The sequence below is a fragment of the Cervus canadensis genome, chromosome 1, assembly GCF_019320065.1.
Source record: "Cervus canadensis isolate Bull #8, Minnesota chromosome 1, ASM1932006v1, whole genome shotgun sequence".
Taxonomy (NCBI): Eukaryota; Metazoa; Chordata; class Mammalia; order Artiodactyla; family Cervidae; genus Cervus; species Cervus canadensis.
In genome coordinates, this window is record NC_057386.1 from 100,926,808 (window position 1) to 100,946,580 (window position 19,773).

Consider the following 19,773-nt stretch of genomic DNA (forward strand, 5'->3'; position numbering starts at 1 on the left):
GATTCACGGGGGCCTCTGCTGCAGCCTGGGCTCCTTGAAGGCGCTCCCTCCCGCACAGTCCAGGGGGTGCGCATCTACCCAGGCACAAGGGAGGTCAGAGTGTCTGCCCCACGGGCTGTGACCCCAACAGGGCTTTGTCTCTGCAGAGCTCCAGGGCAGTGTCGTGGGGTCAGTCCAGGATTACAGCCTCCTCCTGCTGCAGCGGTGGGGATTATGGGACCCTCTCCTCCACCCCAGCCCATGACTCTCAGGCTCCCTTGCTTCTGAGGCCCAAGGATACGCAGATCCAGGCTGGATGGCGCCGCCGCCTCACCACCAACCTCTCAGTTCTCAGGCAACCCTCCTGAATTCCACGCACGTTCCCTGGAGAACCTCTCGGCTCACCAAGAACCACCAGAACCCCCTGAACCCAAGCGGGCCCCCAAAGCCCCCGGATTTAGGGGGCACAGGCCAGCGCTGTCCGGCCGAGCTGACACAGGGATTGACTGAGGCCTCGATACTTTGTAGTGACGGCGCCTGCCCAACTCCTCTCCGGAGGTGCAGCGGGAGCGCGCGCAGAGCATGGCGGGGTGCCGGGAGCATAGCAAGTTCCGGGACAGGTTCCTGACGGTGAAGGCCTTCCTCAGGGAAGAGGGTATTGCGCTGCCCCACCCTCCGTCCCTGTCCTGTGACAAGGCCAGGCTTCTCCCAATAGCTGCGGTGAGTGAGGTGTGGGCGCCTCTGGCCTTTCTGAGTCTGGGGTTTGCAGAGAGGCACGTGAGCTGCAGAAGAGCCTCCTGGCTGCGGAGTGCCTTCCCCTGGGTTGCAATTGATTGCGCTTGCCCAGCAAATGTTCTGTTAAAGTTTAATGTTCTGAGCCACGCCGCCCCTCCGTTTACTTAACTATCCTGGACACCTGCCCTTCTCAAACCGGGCCCACATTTCGCTGCCCGAGGGTACTTATCCACACAACAGGGCCCTGGTGATCGGCACTCAAATCCTTTCCAATGGCTCTGTTTTATCAGCAGCGTCCTGTGGGCATCTCTGCCCTCTGCCCCCTCACCTGGTCGTTTTGCCCCAGAATCGAGGAATTTCCCTGGAGATGGAAGCAGTGGTGTCAAGCACACAGGCCCTGGGGCTGAGTGGGCTGCAGCTCCCAGCACCTCTAACCCCCTTTGGTGAGGACTTTGACACCCAGGACTGTCACCTCCAGGAATGGGCCCTTGGCCCTAGCCTCCCGATCGTGTTGGTCGACAGAGGTCATACAGCGGGAAACTAAGCCAGGTGTGTGCCCTCTGGGCTCACAGGATAGTGGGAGAGGCAGAGGAATAACGGGGCACTTCCACGTAACTGCTGGAAGGTACGGTGAAGTGGGGAGCCGCTGAGAACCTAAGACACCTGAAGAGACCCTGGCAACTTTCCCCAGAGGGGGCATCTCAGCTGAGAGCATCTTACTCTACCCCCACAGCCCAAGGGTCCCCGGGCTCACTGGTTCCGCCCTCCCCCCCCAACCCTACCTCCCGGCAGCCCCATCCCATCCCATCTTCATCCCCAGAACCGCAGGGCCGAGTGTCAGGAGCGACAGACGTGCCACTCATGTGGCCACTCACCTTCTAGGGTCCCTAAAACTCAGACCTTTCAGTTTTAAAGCATTTCTTTGTTTTGAAACGATAGAAAATTTACACAAAGTTGAAAATGGTAAACAAAGATCTTTTTGTCCTTGAAAATTTTGAGAACAAGTTAATGACCAGATACCACATCCTCCCTTCACTCTGGGTGGAGACCTGGAGCTCAGCCAGGAGGCCCCGGCCCTCGGGGGCGTGGCCAAGAGGAGTGACAGGCACACACGCATTGGAGAAGGTTGCGGCCTTTAGGAGGACCATTTGGGTTTGGTGGGGACAGAGAAGGGTGATACAATGGCTGCAGTCTAGGCACCTTGTTATCTGAGTAACAACAGGCCTCCCTGCGTTAATAGCACTAAGACCGTCATCCCAGTGAATTCTCAACAAACAGTCCCGCTGAGCTGAGAAAACAGAGGCTTGGGGATGTCAGCTGGCTGCTCACGGCCATGAGGTCAGAGCTGAGGACCCTCCGGAGTGTGGACTGCTCACCTTTCCCTCTGAGTTTCCTGAGGCTTGATCTGCCCCTGACATGGAGGGAGAGGGCTGGGTGAAGCTCGTCCCTTCCCAGCTAGGAGACAGTGAACAGGGCAGATGTGCTCAATGGGGATCCTGCTGATTTCAAATAAAGACTTGGGTTTTCCTTCATATTGTAGGGAATTTTGAGACTTCCCTTATATAGATCCCAGGTTCAGCAAAAGGACAAAAAAGCAAAGATACATATGGCCCAGTGCTAAGTGAAAACAATTTTTTTTTTCTCTACTATCCAACAAATTTGTGAAGAGTGGCTTTCTACCCTCTGACATTGCTAGTGAGGGAGGAGTGGACGTCGATTCCCTTGGGAGTGGGACTGAGGGGCACTCTAGTTGGAAAACCCTGGCAGGGCCCTGGGGGGCTTCAGATTCAAGATGGGATTCCAGGCCTGCCCTGGTCATCTCAGGCCCTCCACAACCATTCTCAGATCAGACTGACCCCAGCGGTTGGTGGCCTGGGACATCTGCCCCATAGCCAGGGCAATGGGGTAGCTGAAGTATCTACCGGCTCCTCCAGGATCTCCTGGGCTAGGTAGTCAGGCCGGGAGGCATCAGGAGTAAGCCTGGCTATCACTACAGGGCGCCTCCACCATAGTTTTGCTCCCCAGGTCAGGCAGAGGACCATCTGCACAGAATCGAGCCAGAGAGGGAACAAGATGACTCCTCAAGGGTGTGTGGATAACACCAGGGGCAAGGAACTTGGTTCCCAGCGCTGACCTTCCCAGCCTGCCAGCCTTGGCCAGGGATGCTAATGATGGATGAACAGACTTCCAACACCTAACAACCTCCTCCTGCCCCCTCATCTCCTACCTTCCCCCACCTCTCTCTCTCAAACATGCAGAGGAACTGACCAGATATGTTGGGCTGCCCATGTGGAGTTACAGCTGTGGCCTGGTAGGCCTGGCCAGGGCTGCCCTGTGTTACCTTCGGGGGCCTCTTGTCAAATGGCCAGAGGCATTGGAGGTGAGGGCTGACCCCATGTCTGAAAAGGCCCCCACTCTCAGCTTTCCAGAAGCTGGGGCCTCAGAATGTCAGGCCACAACTTGAGAACAGGTCACTGCGTTGAGCACCTCTGGTCATGTGAGTAGGGATAGCTAGCTGGCTCTAGAACGTGGCTGCTGGGTTACCACATTTCAAATTCTGTTTTGCTGTGTCACCGAGGAAGTGAGGTCACTTCTTCCTTCATGCAAACCCACTCAAAGCCCCATCTTGACTGCACAGCCCTCCCCACTGCTTCTTGGTAATGGAACCAGGATCCTGCTTTGAGAAGGCAGTTTTCTATCCTGGAAAAGCCTCCTGGGTCCTCCCGAGTCTCCAGACCTGCACAGTGGGGACCAGGACAGAGTCTACTTCCTGGGGAAACTGTTGGTGGGTGTGAAAAAATGCCTTCAGCATCTGTGTGCTGGTGTCACGTGTATCTGAGGCACAGATCATTATTACAAGAAGGGTTGGACACCGCAGGGAATACCTCTCGAAGCAGGTCTGGGTTCCAGCCAAGTGATCTTGGAAAAGTCATTGCCCACTGGTCTCATTTTCAGGTCTGCACCTTTAAAGGGTAGAAATCAGAGGAGATTCAGATGTTGTCATCCACTGGCATAAACTTTCCAACCCTCCCTGCTTAGATTCAGGTCCTGTGCCTCTTGGTCTGTGTGCTGGGCAGGCTCCACAAGGACTCTCAGTGACAGCTGCCTCCAGGTGTGTACATCCCTATGTGACACTGACATCCTCGTGTGAGCAAAAGAATGCAGCCCAGGTGATGGGATGTCACACCTATGACAATAAAAACTCTGCCACTCCCCTCTTACTTGCTCTCGAGTTCTCCCTTTCTCCCTCTGTTCCTCTGTTCCTCTCTCCTTCTCTGTCTCTCTCTGTCTCTCTCTCTCACTCGGTCTTTTTCTGGAAATGGAAGAGCAACCACAGATGTTTTGAGCTGCCCTGTATATGTATGTATGGAGGCCCCATCGGGGAAAGTCGAGGGAGAGTTGCGTCCAACAGACAGATAGGAACTAGGCTCTCAGTTCAAACAGAATCCTAACAACACCCATGTGAGTGAACTGGGGAGCAAATCCCCCCAGAAGAGCCTCAGATGACATGGCTGTCCCAGCCTGAGAGGCACTGCAGGTCAGTCAGAAGCACCCAGCTAAGCTACATCCTGATTCCTGAGTCACAGAAACAATGAGGTGTTGAGCTTGTGTTGTCTGAAGATACAAGGTTTGGGAGCAATATTGTTTATTCCTCAGTTTTTGTCTCTGATACTTGGCAATGCTAACTCTACCTCCTGCAATGTTAGGGAGAGTATTAAAGAGTGAATGTCTAAAAAATGCTTGGAACACCTGGTACATCTCAAACTCTGTATCTATATGTTACAAATATGTGTTTACTATTATCTAACACCGTCTGCATGCTCTGGAGGGTGGAGACTAGTGCCTGGCTGAATGTAGAAGGCACCATGTAACACGATGGGTACTTGAATGACTGATACGGTGAAGGCATGAAGTATCTTATGTCTCACTGGCCTGTCAACACACATGTGATAAGCCAAGTCAGACCCCAGATCTGGGGGGGAGAAGGGGCTTTTCATGGTTTGTAGCCATAAGTCAGTCTTCCTGGGATCTTCTTGGGTAGGGAGGGGACTCCCTGGGTGGGACTGGAGGTGGTTTTCTGGGTCATCTGAGCCTCTTCTAGGGGATGGACAGAATCAATGAGCCAAGGACAGACCCTTGCCACAGCCCAAGGCCTGGAAGACAAAAGGAGGAAGGAGACACCACCTACTCGGACAGAACAGCAGGGTCTAGGAGGAGAACCTTAGGGCCTGTTCATGTCTATGTATGGATTGGAAAAGAATTTCCAGACATGGTGTATTTCAGAAGGGAGTGAGTTTATTAAGAACAAAGGGCAGAGATAATGAGAGGCACAGCATATATGAGGAAGAATGAGAGGAAGATAGAATTTGTTAGAGTAGAAAATGCTGTTAGAACAACAGGCCGGCTCAAGGAGAGCCAAACCCTCTTGTGGGCTACTAGCCAATTTTTATAGCTTCAAGACAAAGAAAATTCCTGCTAGAGGTGGAGCATTAGGTGATTGGTCAGGATGCTATAGGGTGTATATTTCACCTAATATGGAGTCGAAGAAGGTCAGTTTAGGTTAGGGGAGCTCATGGCAACAGTGGCTATGGGACTTGGTCAGTTCTGGATAATTTTGTCCCGTGAGCTTGGTACAGGGCTCCATGCCTGTGACCTTGGTATAGGAGTCCAGAGGGTTCATTTTGCCAACTGCTTGGAAGGCTATAGACTCAGAACTTTGAATGATTCCTTTTGACTTTGAAAATTCAACTTTCATCTTTTTCTGAATGATCTGTGTACATATGTCTTAAAAGAGTTTCTTAAAAGAAACTTTCTTAAAAGTTGTCTTAAAAGAAGGTTTCTTCTTGTAGAGTGTGAGCTGTAGGCCTCAACAGGACCATGAGAAGGACCTCATCTCCCGGGTGCAGCTGGAGGGGCTGTTCCTGGTTCCAAGACCACCATGGTCCTTGAATGCTGGGAATCAGCCACCCCTAGGGGAGAGAGGCTCAGACTGGGGGAGGTGAAGAGAGGGAGGGAGGGAGCTGTCAGCCACTTTCCTCTCCCCTACACCAACTACCTGCTGCCAGAATATTTTTCAGCCTTAAAGAGGAAGGAATTTTTGACATACATTAAAATATGGATGAACTTGAAGACATTATGCTCAGTGAAATAAGTCAGACGTGAAAGGATAAATACTGTATGATTCCATTTATATGAGGTTCCCTAGAGGAGTGAAACTCCTAGAGAAATGGTAGAATGGTGGGTGCCAGGGGCTGGGTGAGGGGGAATCGAGATTGAGTGTTTAATGAGGACAACATTTCAGTTCTGCAAGATGGAAAGAGTTCTGGAGACGGTGGTCGTCAAGGTTGTGAAACAATATGAGTATGCCGAATACCACTGAACAGTACACTTAAAAATGATTAAAGCAGGACTTTCCTGGTGGTGCAGTGGATAAGAATCCACCTGCCAATGCAGGGTTTGATCCCTGATGCAGGAAGATTCCGCAGGCCTCGGGGCAACTAAGCCTGTGTACTGCAACTTCTGAGCTCCTGCTCTAGGGCCACATGCTGCAACTACTGAAGCCCTGGTGTCTAGGGACTATGCTCCTCAACAAGAGAAGCCACATAATAAGAAGCCTGCACACTGCAACTAGAGAGTGGCCTCTGCTTCCCACAACTAGAGAAAACCTTCACAGCAATGAAATCTAGCACAACCTAAACAAATAAATAAATAAATTTTTTAAATATTAAAAAAAAAAAAAGAATCCCTCCCACCCAAACATTTCTGCTCTGTCCTGCACCATCTTCTTCAATTCTGTTCAGAACTCACTGGGGCTTCTTGGACCCTGTTACCCAGCGCACTAAAGATTTTCTCCTCTTCTGTGAGCATACCCCAGTCCTTGTCCTATTTCCTGCAGCTCACAGAGTCTGCACCCTGGTCCTCTCTTTTACCTGAGGGACAACTGGGCAGACACGGAAGATGAGCCATGGAGAAAATGTTTCCCTGGCCCGTGGCAGGAAGGAGAGAGAAGTGACAGTGTGATGTTGGGAAAATTCTCCAGGTGCTATCACAGGGGTGGAGCCAGGGGATTTGTCAGCAAGGACTAGTCTGGTTGGTGGACTTGGTGGTTAACTAAGAGGAGGGCCAGCATAATACAGTTGATGTGCTGGTCATCCAATCAGAATCAACCTAATGAAGCCCAAATTAACACCATCTGTCCTCTGACTGATTCACTAATAATGATGTTTGTATCCTATCATCCCAATTTCATTTATTGGCTACAGTTATTATTCTTTACATATCTTGTATGTTTTACATAGTAAAGATGAAGTGATTTTTTAAAATGACCCTGCTTCAAAAGTTTCTCAAGTGTATTGAATTAATAGCAGAAGTCAATGAGCAGGAAATTCTCCCTGAAATTATCCTTAGTCTCTGGTTTTGACTCATCATAATTGGTAAACTATCTTGACTTCTGACTTCTTTCTTGAGATTATTCTGGTAGGAATGCAGCCTCAAGGCATTTGAGACATAGTGGTGGGAATAATGTTTGGTTTAGAAAGTGTGTGTGTGTGTGTGTGTGTGTGTGTGTGTGTATGAGAGAGTCTGCTACATCTTGGGGTGAGGTTGAGGTAGATAGACTCTTTCCCATGGGAAGAGCTTTGCTGAGCTCTTTCTGTGGACTTTATTTTCTCTCATGGCTTGAACCAGCACGGTCCAACAATAACTTTAAGCACTTTATATTTTTCGTAGCCACATCTTAACAAGTAAAAACAAACAAGTGAAATTATTTCAAATGTATATTTTAACTCATTACAGCTAAAGATATTTTCATTTGTGAATGCAATCAATGTAAAAATTAATAATGACGTATTTTACTTTTTCAGTATTGAGTTCCTGAAATTTATTTTGTGCTTTTCACTTGCAGCACAATTCCAATTTTTGAGACTTCATTTATCCAACATACCTATTCCATATTTAGCTATTGTAAGGTTCACAGCTATAAAATGAGATTCATGTGTTTAAATTGTTCCAAAGATACTTAAACATTTTGCACTTAAGGACCATGTTGGATGAACAATGAAAAGCTCCATGCTTGTCCTAGTAACAAAGTGGTCATTGTGACCTGACCAAGGGAAGCCCCCATAGAATGGTGAAGTCAGACAGTAGTGTGAGGAGGTCTGAGGAGTTGGTTGGAGGTGAGAGACACGTGATGTAGATCACCCTTCTCAATGGTTCATGACTAAGGGGCAGTAGTAGAAAGACTGTGGTTCAGGAAGTTCCTGGGAAGACTAGGTGAAGGCTTTCTGTGTAGTTTAGAGAGATTTGTAGGTAATTAAATGCTGAAGGAAGGATTCAGTGGAAAAGGAGAGGCTGAAAGTAAAGAGGGATATATTGGGATCATGAACTTACTAAGAAGGAAGAAGAAATGAGGATCAGCATTGGAAGACAAAAGATGCTTCTTTAAATATAATTAAAGAAACTTTGAAAACAATGGAATCTTAGAGATATTTGCAGATTTGGGAACTACCGTGGTAAAATTTCATTGTAGTAGTTAACAGCTTCTTTGTGAAATATCAGGCAAGTAAAGGGACATGGGATGTGTGTGAAGGAGAAAGGAAAGTGGAGAAAACCTGAAACAGACTTTGGGGAAAATTCAAAAGTAAATATGCCAACACATAAAAAGAAAATGAAATTTCCAGGCATTATGAATGCTTTCCAGAGTATGCAGATGATTTTGGACTTGCAGTGGTAGTAAAATATCATGTTGTGTGCTTTTCTTAGCAGTTACCATAAGACCAGCAGTAGCTATGGTGTGTAAGGCAGTCAAGTGCCAGGTTTGAAGTTTGTTTTTGTTTTTTTTGTTTTTTTTTTTGTAAGACAGATGTGATGAGCAGTAAGGAATTTTGGATTATTCTAAGAGAATTACTGAGATCATAGTCCATAGAACCCAGGATTGATATGACTAGAAGGCAAGAAATTAAGATGAAGATATGGTGATCTGGTATAACATGATCTTGAGGAGCAGGTATCTGTTGTAGGAGTCTTGGAAAAAATCACGGACCAGAAATTAGTAGTGAGTTAGTAAGTTTTCTGATGTATTTATTTAGAACATGACCAATTTGTTGGATGTAAACATCAGGGATATGGGTGAGTTGCTAAGGGTGGGACAGTTGTTAATGTCACTATATTCTTAAGCTCTAAAGCAGCTATGAGCAAGCGTCAGTGGGTTAACCAAATGAAATCACATGACACTGAAGCATTTGGGATTTAGAAAAAGACTGAAGACCATGTGACATAAGCTACCCAAACTTGTGCTGAGAGTTGAGAGTGATGAGGACAAAAAAGAATATAGTCATACTCGTTAAAGAAGGGATGTTACAAACTGGTGAAGGAAGAATGAGCTGGGGTAACCCTGAGTTTTGACCTTGAGCTTTCTGTTCTTGACTCAGATCTGCTTGATGATGTTCAATCTAACCCTGGAGGGACAAAGAGAGGCTGAGAGTACAAAAGAGCCAAAATAATGGTCCAAGAAGGCAGATTTCATTTATCATTTGGATCCAATTTCATGGTTTATTTTCATAGGGTACAAGGACAAGAAGTATGATGGTGAAGACTTCACAGAGGAAGCATTATGACTGTGGAAAACTATCCAAACCAAAGCCTGGTTTAAACATCTCAATCCCTCTGAGGATGTCCAGTTACATATTTAAGAGACCAGTGACTAAAATCACATCCCATCCCAGCAATGAGGTCAGATGTTATCCCTGGGAGGAAACATTGGACAACCCCCAACAGCTCTACTGGCAGAAGAGACTGCAAGGACTCCAGGCCTGCAGCAGTGCAGGAGAACTGTTAAGTCCTCTGGATCTAGCCAAAGTCTTGCGAAAAATTGCACCAAGTTGCCCAGGTGAGTCCCTTCCACGGGTACATGCAGGTGGTCCAAACTCCAACCCCATGGCCGCCTCTGCCTGGTCTTCAGATTTGTCGCAGACCATTCCAGGAGCTGATTCCAGCACCCCACAGCTCCTCTGCAAACAGTGTCTGGTAACCGAGGAGGATATCAGGAATCAGGAAAGAAGAGTGAAGACAGCAAGAGAGAGACTGGCAATAGCACTGGTTGCCGATAGACTGGCTGGTGAGGCAGAGAAAGTGTGGGACCAAGAAGGATGCCCTGGGCCAATGCTGTGAAGAAGAGAAGATGATGCACATGAAATTTCACACAACACTTTATTAACATCTCTTTGCAGTGTTCTTGCTTTGAGTTCTTGAAACTTAAGATATACTAATACTTTCCTTCATTGTAAATTCTGTGTGACAGAAAATATAGACAGGGATTTCCTTTTGAGGTGGGAAATTGAGTTCTCTCATTTTTAATTACTATGTATGTTATTTGTATTTTAAAGTTAACAGCGTTATCAAAGTCATGAGATTACTCAAGGTTTTGCTCTCACAGTTACAAACTCCCTAGCCTGAATTACATTTTTTGTGTGTGTTTGTAATATTTCCCAATAGATTCCCAAACAACATTTCATTAAAAGAATTTTACATCTATATTCTCAAATAAGATATCTTTCTATTTTTCTGAGTTTTGTTGCATATGAATTCAGAAGTGCACGTAATGAAATACCAGACTTTCCCTTGTTTTCTAGACCTACTTGTGTTTGAAATTTTATTTGTGAAAATTGACATGTCATTTGGGAGAATGATGCTATCAAGAGAGACTGTTTTCAGCATCATTAATCTAATAAGCCTGGACTTGTTTATATACATATATATATATGTCTATTTGCCTGACCACATGTGCTGTACTATTCAAATTCTTTTCATCATTACTTACTTCTTCCTGGTGGATTTATCAATTTCTGAGAGAGATTTTTTAAAAAATAGAGTATCTGTATTTATGCCTTCCCTAAAAATTAGACGTTTTTAAATTGAATCTTCTCTGTCATGTGGCAATCATCTGGAACTTTAGTTAGAATGCCCTATTTTAAAACCAGTAATGATTTAGATACACTAATTTTTTTCTCTTCCTCATGACTCCTTTTACGTTTTGGGGGGTTCACATTTCATCATCATGATGTACACTCTTTACTGGTTCTTTCACAGGTGGCCCTAGGGAGATCAACTTTGGGTCTGCCAGTATGTTGGAAAATGCCTTATTTCTTTCTCTGACCGTTTGGCTGAGTGTTTAATTCATGTTCTAAGTAATTTTTTTCCTTCCTCATCAAATTAATATCTCCTTCCATATCTCTAGCTATAAAATGGAAATAAAACCTCATGGGGTGATGAGCATAACTGAAATGATGCAGGCAGAGTTTGCCCATCATGCTACTTAGCAGGTACCAAGCGTCAGCAATGATAGCTGTTATCATCATTGGTTGTCTGCACAAGGTGTAGAGATAATGCCGACTCTTCCAGTAAACTCAAGGCAAAACAGTACAGCTTGCCTTATGTCTGGCATGCTTGTACTACTTGTAGAGGAGCCTCTGCTTTAACTGTCTAAATGGATTCTGTGTGGAAGAAATGAAGAAATACTGCTTTGTTTTTCCCTCAGATTTTCCTCCCTGAGTTTATTCATCTTTACATCCAAAACAGACACTGTTTTTATAGCCTTGGTGTTACCCCGGGACTCATGCTTCCCAGAGACCTAGTCATTCCAGTTTCAAGTCCCAATAAGTAGGGTGACTGCCTCCATATTCATGACTCACTCCTCCTGTCTTGGCCTGTTTCCCATCTTGAAGGACTCAGGAGGGGAGAGGAGGCATCAAGGCAGATGAATATGGAATCTCTCTTAGGCAGCTTGAGACTGTTGGGGCTTTGGGGTGGAAGTGTGGAGGAACAGTGATGTGGGTCACGGCTGGCATAGCGTCCAGGGGCACATATGCTCCAAGGATCCCTGGGAGGGGAGATGATCCTGCCTTGAGGTCACATTTTAATTTCATTTGAGGCCGTGTCTGTGCCTGTTTCACCAATCCTGATATCCCTGAGGGATGACATGGCATGAATTGACAAGACCCAGGTCACAGTTTCCTTGAGGATTTGATGGAGGGTATAATGTTTATATGGATCCCTGTGAACTAGACAGGAGCCAGGTCAAGAAGGACCGAGAAACGGTGTCCAACTCCTCTGCTTTATTCTGTTCCAGCCAAGCCCTTTGAACCCTGGATGGGAGTAAAGGGGCCTCGGGAGATCTCTTCTAGGTAACAGACCCAGGCGTTGTGGCTGAGCCTCCTACACCTGGCCCTTGCTCGTACAAGGTGTTTCCAGGAAGTGATGTTCAAAATGCTAGATGGGGTGGGTATCAGCTCATGGGGTGGGTATTCAGGTAAGCTTGGAGCAGTGTTGTTTACCAGCCGTATTGGAAGCATTCTGTATTTTTAATCATCAGTGCTGTGTCTATGCATATCTTCAGTTTGGTGGCGTTTCCCCTGTTGCACCTTCACGTGCTTCCCTCTCATGCCTCCTCTTTCAAAGGTCCAGTAAGAAAGGTCCACACCACCCTGATAACCACAGCACAAGACTGTGGAAAAGCACACAGTCATCCCAGGGATGGGGGTGCAGGGGGGTGCTATAAGCTCATGGGCTTGGGCCCAGCTTCCCCATTAGGACCAGTTAGCAACAACATAACTAAGTATGTAAAGTAGCGATCGTCCCAAATCATAGGCCTCAGAACCACAGGGTCTCAGAAGACCCACTGGACAGCAAGGAAAGTATGGGATCGTACACTGGCCAGGATTTCAGTCAGTTATCCGTATGAAGCAGAGCTCAACAGGAGCCACCAAGACCAGCCAGGGAAAAGTGACCACGACATAGCTGATTGGCTGGCAAACCTTCAGGGAACTTCTGCCCTAAAGGGGATTGTAGAACAGGAGTGTGAGGATGCTGGAAATCCTAGGTCACCGGGAACTGTGATGTTTATGTAACGAGGTCCAGCTGTAGCCTCAAAAGCTGCATCACAAATCTTTACCCCCGAAGAGAAAATCATTGGGAAAAGGACTTCTGAGGTCTTGGACAGGATCTCAGGAGGACTCAAATCTAGGCCTAGAAGGGCCAGAGGATGGAGAGTTCTACTGCCTTTAGTTTTTCTACAAATGACCTTCCTCTGGCCTCATCCTATCTACTTGCATATGTTGATTTCTTTGCATGTTTACCTCACTTAGAGCTAATGCAATTCAAGATATTAAACCAGAAAACTATAAATTCCTCCTATTTGATCAAAAGAAACCTCCACAAAAGAAGCAGGAAGTGTCTCTTCTTCCCACAGAGCTGTCAGATGATGGCCACTGTCCAGGTGCAGGACCCAGACCCAGGAGGTGTTATTTAAACACACAAACATTTCAGGGGTTCTTGTGCGATCTGTGAAAGTTTGAGGGGCAGCCTCTGCTCTTGACCCAGCTGAATAACATGAAATGAACCCGCCCTCTGAGGAGGGAGACTTGGGGCTTCCTTCATCAGCCAGAGAGCTGGCCCTTCTCCCTTCACCCACAACAAGCTGATGAACCTGCAAGAGTTCTTAATTAAAAGAAGAATGTCAAAGTCTGCACATCATTTCAATGGGCGCAGAATGGTGAAAGAACCAAATCACAACTCCAGGCTGTGAAAGAAACAGGATGTTAATATAATATTCAAACCTAGTACATACTATTTACAACAAATAATATTACCCTTCCCCAATCAGTAAGTAGGTGCACGGGTAGAAATGTCAGGAAGGTGGGGTGGGAAGATGTCCTCCCTCTTGGTCTTCAAGGAGCCTCATCCGTGCGAGAGGTCTGGCCTGGTGCACCCCGAGTAACCAGCTCTGTCACCACCACTGACAATGCTGCTCCACTTGAACCGGTTTTGGGAGTGTGATTTGCCAGTGGAACTGGGCTATGTGCTGGGGACTATTGCTGAGTAGAGGAGACATATAACTTGTGGGGGCTCCCCAGAACCACAGCTTCCTTGCCCGCCCTGCACTCTGTGCTCCAAGCCCTTGCTGAATGCTTGGCCAGCCCCACCCCAGTTGCTCCTGCCATCCAGCATCCAGCCACCATCACTTGTTTCAAAGGAGAAAACCAAGTCCCAGAGAGCTGAGCAAGTCTCCCCATGGCAGGACTGATCAGCAGTGGAGTTGGGACCACAGTGCTGGCTGTTAACTCCCAAGGCTGACACTCAGCCTGAAGCGTTACCGAGGCCCTGGGTGCAGCTGCTGCCAGCCCAGATGCTCACTCCCCACTGAGATGTTCAGCTCAGTTCAGTTGCTTAGTCGTGTCCTACTCTTTGCAACCCCATGGACTACAGCACGCCAGGCTTCCCTGTCCATCACCAACTCTCAGAGCTTACTCAAACTCATGTCCATCAAGTCAGTGATGCCATCCAACCATCTCATCTGTCGTCCCCTTCTCTTCCCACCTTCAGTTTTTCCCAGCATCAGGGTCTTTTCAAGTGAGTCAGTTCTTCGCATCAGGTGGCCAAAGTATTGGCGTTTTTAGCTTCAGCATCAGTCCTTCCAATGAATATTCACGACTGATTTCCTTTAGGATGTACTGGTTGGATCTCCTTGCTGTCCAGGGGACTCTCAAAAGTCTTCTGCAACACCACAGTTCAAAAGCATCAATTCTTCTGCACTCAACTTTCTTTATAGTCCAACTCTCACACCCATATATGACTACTGGGAAAACCATAGCTTTGACTAAATGGACCTTTTTGGGCAAAGTAATGTCTCTGCTTTTTAATATGCTGTCTAGGTTGGTCATAACTTTTCTTCCAAGGAGCAAGCGTCCTTTAATTTCATGGCTGCACTGATTTTGGAGCCCCAAAAAATAAAGTCTGTCACTGTTTCCATTGTTTTCCCATCTATTTCCCATGAAGTGATGGGACCAGATGCCATGATCTTAGTTTTTTGAAAGCTGAGTTTTTAAGTCAACTTTTTCACTCTCCTCTTTCACTTTTATCAAGAAGCTCCTTAGTTCTTCTCACTTTCTGCCATAAGTGTGGTGTCATCTGCATATCTGAGGTTATTGATATTTCTCCTGGAAATCTTGATTCCAGCTTGTGCTTCATCCAGCCCAGCATTTCTACATATAAGTTAAATAAAGCATATAAGTTAAGTAAGCAGGGTGACAATATACAGCCTTGACGTACTCCTTCTCCTATTTGAAACCAGTCTGTTGTTCCATATCCAGTTCTAACTGTTGCTTCTTGACCTGAATACAAGAAGGGGTGGGGTGGGGGGATGGGGAAATATATATATATATATTAAATTGACTATAATTTCTTGGTATGTTAAATTGCACAGAAAGCATTGTCAAATGAATGATAAGCCTCCTCAAATTATACAATATGAATAAATGTTATTAATATATACACTAGAAATTGTTTAAAGTTCCTGAAATTTGTATAGTCCTGGTATAATGTTATAATTTTAGTTGTTATCTTAAAATGTCACATGTCACAACTTGGATAAGCTTCTTTGCCAAAAAGAATTGTAATCAGATCTTAACCTTTGCCTTTTTAAGACTTTTATCATCCATAAGCAGCTAAGCTGATGCTTTGCAAAACTGCCATATCTTCCAAAAGAGTCACAGAGGACCTCACTCCCTGTCCAGTAAATAAGAATCCGCTTACTAATGCAGGGTCATAGGTTTGATTCCTGGTTCAAGAAGATTCCACATGAGGTAGACCAACTAAGCCCATGTGCCCCAACTACTCAGCCCACACACCTAGAACCTGTGCTCTGCAACAAGAGAAGCCACCAGAACCAGAGAAAGCATAGCAATTAAAACCCTGTGCAGCCAAAAATAAATAAATAAGCAAATAAATTTTTTAAAAAGAAGAGTCATTGAAAGGATGTTTCTGATAAGTTTTAAATCATACTACTAAACTAGGTAAGATATTTTAAAAGTCTAATGGAAACTGATTTCATAAAACTGTCAAAAAAAAAATACTAATTATATAGGACTAAGTAAGCTGATAAATTTAGTTGATTTTTTTTAATTTTGCCTAAAATATTACTGGTTTTTAATCTGTGCTTATGAAGACTTGTTGACAAAACTCAGCCTCTGTTCACTGGAGCCGAATAGAAACAAGAGAGAGTTTTGGGTGAAGTCGAAAAAAGTAGCTTCTATTGCTTTGAGGCAAAGGAGGCCACAGCAGGCTAATGACCTCAAGACTGTGTGATCGACCGGGAGGGGCTAGTGAGGAGTTTCATAGTGTTCACAGAGCAGGGCATAAGCAGCCCATGTTCAATTCTCGGATTGGTTGGCATCAAGGTAAAGTTTGAAGCATCATCAACCTTCCGGTTTCAACCTGTCTAGGTTTACAGTGTTGCGGTCAGGAGAGTCTGCTTCCTGTAAAAACAACCTGGGCATGTCTGTCAGGCCTTTATCTGTATCTTTTAGGGAACTTGGAGTTGGGTAATTCTGTGTGGTGGAATTATAGTCCAAATTGTTACCAGTTCCACAGCTCAACAGCTATTCTTTGTTTCCACATCTTCACATTTCCCACTTGTTAACTCTTGAATCAGCCTTTTACTTCAAAAAACAAGAGAATGGGACTTGTACACGGTTTCACTCCTCCCTGATAGGGAAGACTGCTGCCCTGTCTGCCTGCCTTCTACCAAACATTGTGGGGTGTTGCTCCAGGGCTTCACTTCACACGTGTAAGATCTTCCATCCATTAAACCAATGATGTCTCTGTGGCCATCTCTGACTCCAGGCTTTTTCTCTTGTCTTGAGGCTGGGCAAGCACAGAGCATGCAGACCTGCAGGTGCAGCCCCGACAATTTGTTTACCAAACATTTGCTTTTCCATCTGCGTGTGAATTGCCTTCCTCCCCTTTGAGGTCCCAAACCACCATCCCCCACACCTCCTCTTTTGTCTTTAGCTGAAGGTGATGTTTAACAGGAAGGTCTGAGCCACCAATGTCTCTGCCACTGCTGCACCTGCTGCTGGAGATCAGGAGAGTTGTGTTTGTGCATGTGTTTCATCAGGTACCTTTCCAACACAGAGGGTGCAGATAGTAAACCTTGGCCTACTTCACTGCGTGTGTGGACAGGTGCCCCTCAAATGAGGTTGCGACTGTGTACACCTGGTGACTATTGTGGCACCTGAGGGGTTTATCTTTGTTGTGCTCCAGCCTGCGGGCCTGCAGGTTGGAGTTGTGTGAGGCTTTCTCACAGCCTGGGTGTGCACATTGGTACGGCTTGTCCCTGGTGTGGATTTGGGTGTGCTGCTGGAGGTGAGAGAGCTGGCAGGAGGATCTCCCACAGAAATTACAACCGTAGGGCTTGGCCCCTGAGTGGATACAGATGTGCTGGGCTGGCTGGGAGCTATTGGCAAAGGTCTTGGAACAGGGTGGACACTTGTGGGGCTTGGCCCCAGTGTGTGACTTGGAGTGGATCTGCATCTCTGACCTGAGTAGAAAGTCAGGGAGTGCATCCAGCACCTGGAGGTCTTGCTGTCTTTCTAATGACCATCCTCATCCTTAGGGGAAAGGACATATGGGTCATTCATTTTAGCAGCCCTGATTCCAGCACCTGATTCTTCTTTCAGCCCTAGAGGCAGCCACGGTGCCAGCTCCACCACCACCTCCTTCCTCTGCTGGGGTCAACGCTACCTTCTTAAAGAGGTCAGGGACTACCTGCAGGGCTTGTGAGCTGGGGGAAGAGTTAAGACCATCATGAGAGCCAAAATGGGGAAGGTCTGAGCTGATGAGGCTGTGGTCACAAGGGCGCCTGAGAGGGACGTGATAACCAAACCAGGATGCTTGACTGACTCACTTCTCTTCTCCACCTCTGAGAACAGAAGACTCCAGCGATCATCAGATCTGTTGATGGCACAGGGACCACTGTAATGTTCTATGTAATGGACACTTGGCTGGTCCGTCTTCAATTCTGTGGCATCAGCTGCTCTGACTTGGATTCTGTATCCATGCTGATGCCCAAGAGCAGGGACACCAAGGCAGGCACTGTCAGCAAGGTGGGGTGAGGGTGTAGAGACAGCCCACGAGCCTTCTCTGGCAACAGCTGATCCTTCATCTTGTTAATGAAGAGCATGTTCTCAGTCTGTCCTGAGGCCCATGCCAGGCCCCCCAAGCTTCACAGCTGCCTCAGCAGCAGTAGCCATAATCACCAAACTAACAGTCCCCTGGGGCAGTCTTGCAAGGTGGGGATGTGGGGACAGCAACCCCAACCGTCCATCCCAGTGTTCCTTTGACCTAAACCCGTATAAGACGGTGGAGCATCATAAGGACGTCTGCCTCACTGTCACCTGCAGCCCCACCCAGGTGGTGTACCTGGCGAGCTTATAGAGACCTGTGTGCTGGAAAGAAGGGGAGGGTGTCCTGGTCCCTTCTTTCCCCAGCTCCTCTTGGTGGGAAAAGTCCTCTTCTTCTTGACAGACCACGGCTCCATCTCCCTGGGCCGCAGGCACAGCCTTGGTTCCCAGGATACCATCCTTCTTCCCAACTCCTCTTTGGAAGGAACGTCAGCCCTCCTGATGGGCAGTGTTCTGAGCTGGTGGTGTAATCCAGGAGCCTCCCCATCTAAACAAAGGTTTTAAAATTGGGGGCTGGTGCTCAGGGAAGAGGTTTGCTAATGACCTCACAGAGACATTTCCAGCATGGGCACTAACTCTCTCCTTACCCTCATAAAGCTCCAAACTCGGGCTGAGAAAGGACTAGAGGCTGGTCCTCCCAGATGTCAGAGAAAAGGCAGCCCTAAATGCAAGCAGCCTCGTGTTCTATTCTTGCTGGCAAAAGAATAGAGGTTCCTCCTATACCCCCATCCTTGGGGGCCATTGTCCTCCCTTCATGATCTCACTTCACTTCCTACCTAATGCTGGAAGGAGATGGGGAGTCAGATGCCCTTTATCTGTAAAGGGGCAAGGGCTTAGACGTGATTGCCAAGGGGCATGAGATCCCCAAAGTGGTCAAGTGGGCTTAGAAGTGTGGGTTATGGTTTTCCTTGGAGCCTCTCCCCTTCTCTGCCAGCTGAGGCCCTGTACTCTATCTCCCCATTCCCAATCCAAGGAGCTGTGGGTGTTTTGTGAAACCACACAACAGGGTGGCTGAAGAAAAGGGGGAGTTTAGGGCAAATGTGATGACTGGACTTACCTTCCTAAGCCCCACAGTCAGTTGCCAGCCACAGATTTATATATAAAAATTCATATATGTATATATACCCACTCATCTGTAACCATTTCTGTGTTTACAAATGCATTATCTCTGAAAAAAAAAGAAAAGGTGAGGTTTTAGAGCATTTTGGAGAGTTACATAGTTTTCTTGGGTCTCTCCCAAGTATATCTGTTATTAAACCTTTGTGTGACCATCTCCTGTTAATCTGTTTTCATATCAACTTAAATCTAGGACCAGCCAGAAGAACTTAGAAGGGCAGAGGGAAATTCCTTCCTCCACATCAGCCAAACTTCCAAACTCTGCCTTAGCTCTCTGATCTACAAGTTCTTCTCCCACCACCAGAATCCCTGTGTCTCCCTTGCCTCTCCTGCAGTCCCCTTTAATCTTGTTCTCAGAAGCAACCCTCCACGAAACCATGTCCCCTAAAACTGAGCTTCCTTGCCAAGTTCATGACTAATCTCTCTCTCTAAAACTTCACTCCCTTTCTTGTCCCCTCTGACCTCAACCCTGTGCCCACTGAATACTCACCCCAGGGTCGGATGACTAGCATTGTTGTAGGTTTCATCATTAGAATACAAAGTCAGGTTGTTTCTCCAGAGCAGGGTGAGCTCACCTACGCCCGAGCATGGGCCACTTGGCCAGAGGATTGCAAACCCAGAGACGTTCTGACCTTCAAAACTATGATTAAGAAATATCACAAGATAACAATTAACTCCAACCTCTCCATCTCCTGTCTGCTAGCTGTTTTGCCTCAGATGACATGGAAATCGGTGAAACACACAAAGATTAAAAATCAACTATGAGGGCTGTTTCCTCTAAGACCATCTGGGTCTGCTTTTCCTTTCTGTCTGCATTCTCTCTCTTTCCTAACTGGAAACTACATGTGTCTGCTCTTTGGAACTCAGGAAAGGCCAAAGAGAATAAACCTTTCTCTACAAACAAGAAATGGGGGACATGGAGGGTCTT

General features: G+C 46.7%; 1 protein-coding gene and 1 pseudogene across 1 annotated transcript; one reads left to right on the plus strand and one right to left on the minus strand.

Annotated features, from left to right (window-relative positions):
* Nucleotides 1-587: 587 nt before the first annotated feature.
* Nucleotides 588-9,882, plus strand: MBD3L1 (methyl-CpG binding domain protein 3 like 1). The gene is made up of 2 exons (XM_043488161.1): nt 588-699; nt 9,277-9,882. Exon 2 carries the CDS (start codon nt 9,295-9,297, stop codon nt 9,880-9,882), a length of 588 nt encoding a protein of 195 aa, XP_043344096.1. The 5' UTR covers nt 588-699; nt 9,277-9,294.
* Nucleotides 9,883-15,082: 5,200 nt separating this feature from the next.
* LOC122439984 lies at nt 15,083-17,714 on the minus strand (annotated as a pseudogene).
* Nucleotides 17,715-19,773: the final 2,059 nt, after the last annotated feature.